This window comes from Apis dorsata, unplaced genomic scaffold (assembly GCF_000469605.1).
Source record: "Apis dorsata unplaced genomic scaffold, Apis dorsata 1.3 scaffold_547, whole genome shotgun sequence".
NCBI classification, from domain to species: domain Eukaryota; kingdom Metazoa; phylum Arthropoda; class Insecta; order Hymenoptera; family Apidae; genus Apis; species Apis dorsata.
The window spans coordinates 262,894-265,891 of record NW_006263765.1 but is presented as its reverse complement, the minus strand read 5'-3'; the positions used below and the strand labels follow the sequence as shown (position 1 = coordinate 265,891).

The following is a 2,998-nucleotide window of genomic DNA, read 5'->3' as shown; positions in this document are numbered from 1 at the left end:
CTTCCCATACCTTCTTCGAATGGTATCGCGGAGGAGTTTTGAGGAGTTTTGAGAAATAATCGATCGAGCGAGTGGGAAGAACTTTGGAATCAACGCGAGTAATTTCGGCAAGTTTAACGAGGGGTTGTTAATAAAATTGGATCGTTCGGTTGTTGGTGGTGCAAGAGGATGAAGCTCGATGGTGTTTAAGGGGAGTGGACGGGAGTCGTGAGATCGGGGATTGTTGGTTAAAATTTGCAGGATCTCGGTAAAAGTAATTACGTTAAAAGGGCGGGATCACCGTGTCTCGAGAGGGGATTCGTTGCCTGGCTTCTTAAGGGAAGCTCGCAAAGGATCGCGGGATAGCTTCTGACGTCATCGAGGAACAAACAACGATCGAAGATCGAAGAATCCGTGTGGCAAGGGAGAGATATTACATCTTGGAGGGTTGAAAGGCTGGGGACAAAGGGCTGTCTAGAAGTCGACAGTCTAGAAGTTGGAAAGGGGGAGAAAAGGGATCCCCATCGATCTCGAGAAGGAGGAGGAGAGAAAGACGAAAACACGGATTTCAACGGAGAGTATTCGAATTACTGTCGAATCTACTCAATCTGGTTACTGTCGGCCCGAGTCTACTCGAGTAACTGTGATCCTATGTCCCGTCTGTCGTCCGATTTTTATTGAGGTTATCGTCCAACACCCTTTGATCGTTGGCACTCGCTGTTATATTTGGAAAGTAACGCGCGCAAGCATTTGTGAGCTCCTTACGGAGACAGTTCTCGGGCAAGATGATAACAAATGCCAGGATCGCGATGAACGTCCGGTTGCACCTGGTCGACTGATCGTCAAAGACAAATCGAGAAAGGGCGAGGGGAGGCTTTTTGCACCAGCGGGATTGAAAAAAACGATGTACGAGAGGAGCAAGTGAGAATTCCTTTTTTGCGTGTTCCCCCCCTTTTTTTTCGGTGATCTCTATCAGAGAAGATGTGCCTGCGACACTTGCTACTCTGCCTGCTGGGTGTCATCGTCATCGTGAACGGTGAGTCTTTGATTTATCTTTTCGCACGGGTTTTGTGCCCTCCTCGAGTTCGAGTAAAACGTGATCGGTAACGTGAAAATGTGTATTCGAAATCGAGTGGTATGATTGGAAGGAAAGTGTGTAAAAAACAAATTATTGAGTGGAATTTTTCCATGTCCAAAAATCTGATTTTAGAGAAGTTTCAATGAGGCTATCGTATACAAATATTATTTCATATACGTAGTTTTATACACGTTCGATCTCATCACATACACGGTGGTATTGCATACATGGTAATAATATATGATACGTCTATTCTTATCCATAAGTATCTATCGTGCTCTCAATTGATTTAGAACAACGATAAATTAATGCTTTACGAGATAAAATTACTTTTATCTTAATTTAAACGATAATGAAAATATAAATGAAGTAAAAAGTAAGTAATTCTTCTTATAAAATATCATTCGTCTTCCTTGTATCGTGCTAAATTTTGTTCATAGTGATTTATAAGATAAAAGTATTTCATACAAAAAAAATTTGACATTTGCACGAGTTGATTTGAACCGATATTATGGAATAATATTATTGAAATATTTGTTGAGCGAAATTTTAGTGTCCGTTTTTATCCATGCAGAAGGAATACGAATTCGTTGACGCCATATACATTAAAATTTTGAATTTTGTCGAGGAGGATCGAACACGGATTGTTTTTATATGTCGTATGACGAAGAGAACGCGAACTCGAAAGTGTCGTAAAACGGGAGGCAAGTTTGCAGCCAGCCACCATTTAACCAAAACTTTTTGCCAACTATTTTTTCCCTTCCCTCCCCGTTTTACTCTAAATTAGTTAATAAAGTCGGAAAAAAAGGTAGCTTAATCTGATTTTAAAGAGAGGAATAGGGTTAATCCTGTCGACTCTCAAGGACATTGGAACTTTGTGCAATTTACGTTCCTATATAAGTTAGAAAAATTTTACTTTCATAAATTTTAATCCATTTTAAATTAATTCGATTTTAATAGTATTATACCTTATTTTTATAATATTTTAATATAATGTAAGAAATTCTTCTCCATTTAAATCAAATGATACGCAAACTATGAGAGAAAAATGCAATTTCAAACTTGATATAGCCCTTACTCCCAAATAAATTACCAGATATATTAAATATCGAAATCGAGAGAGATTGTTCCGTTACCAATAATTCACTTTTAGAAATATTTCATAAGAAACTCATTCATCTATCTTTATTTAAATTTCGAAATTTATCTTCCACTTTCAAATAAATTAATTAATTTCGATTTTTCGGATAAACGAATCCGTCGATTATCCGGCGAATAAAAAAAAGAAAGAAAGAAAATGGAAAAAGAAAAATTAAAAGTCCGGTATTTATTTTCAACGAGCTTGGAAAGCACGAATCCATAAACCATGGTCCTGCGAAAAAGACGGAGAGGAATCCTTTAATCCTCGAAGGAACGAGCCTAAGTAGTAAGAGGGCGAAGGGGGTTACGGGAGCGTCACGGGAGAGTTAAGTGAAGCTAGATTACGGACGTTAAGTCGTCGAGTGGACGTTAAAGCAGCCGTGTGCCCGTTCCCAAAGAGATTTTTCGGGGGTTGCCGGTTCACGGCAAATAGTTGGGAGGAAAAATAAAACACGGTGGAATACAGCCGCGTGTCGTTTTTACACGTGTTGGCAGATTTTACGGCGTGCCAACCCCTCGGTAATCTACGCAGTCGAAGCGAGAGAGAGAGAGGTAGAGGAGCGAGGAAAAGAAGGACAGAGGAAGCGGATGGAAGAGAGGAGAGAAAAAAGAAGGGGAGGGGAAGAAAAGTGAGCGAGAAGGGGAGAGAGAGGGATAGGGAGATGGGCGAAGAAAAGAAGGATTGTAAAAAAAAGAAAAAAGAAAAAAAGGCCAACGTGGATCGTGAGGTGTTAACGCGCGTATTAACAGAGCTTTCGTCGAGGGAAATAAAAAAAACGATATGCATGGATGGACGGTGGA

General features: G+C 39.9%; 1 protein-coding gene across 8 annotated transcripts in view; it reads left to right on the top strand.

Moving 5' to 3' along the window:
- The first annotated feature begins 252 nt into the window (after positions 1–252).
- LOC102681961 (carbonic anhydrase-related protein 10-like) overlaps positions 253–2,998 on the top strand; it is a 189,527-nt gene continuing 186,781 nt past the window's right edge. For 3 of the 8 annotated variants that reach the window (XM_031512988.1, XM_031512989.1, XM_031512993.1), the window contains exon 1: positions 257–1,015. In XM_031512988.1, coding sequence (XP_031368848.1) covers positions 961–1,015 — 55 coding nt within the window. In that variant the 5' untranslated portion in view covers positions 257–960. Of the gene's footprint in view, positions 1,016–2,998 lie in introns of all 8 variants that reach the window. The other 5 variants (XM_031512991.1, XM_031512994.1, XM_031512990.1 and 2 more) reach the window with 5 other exon arrangements.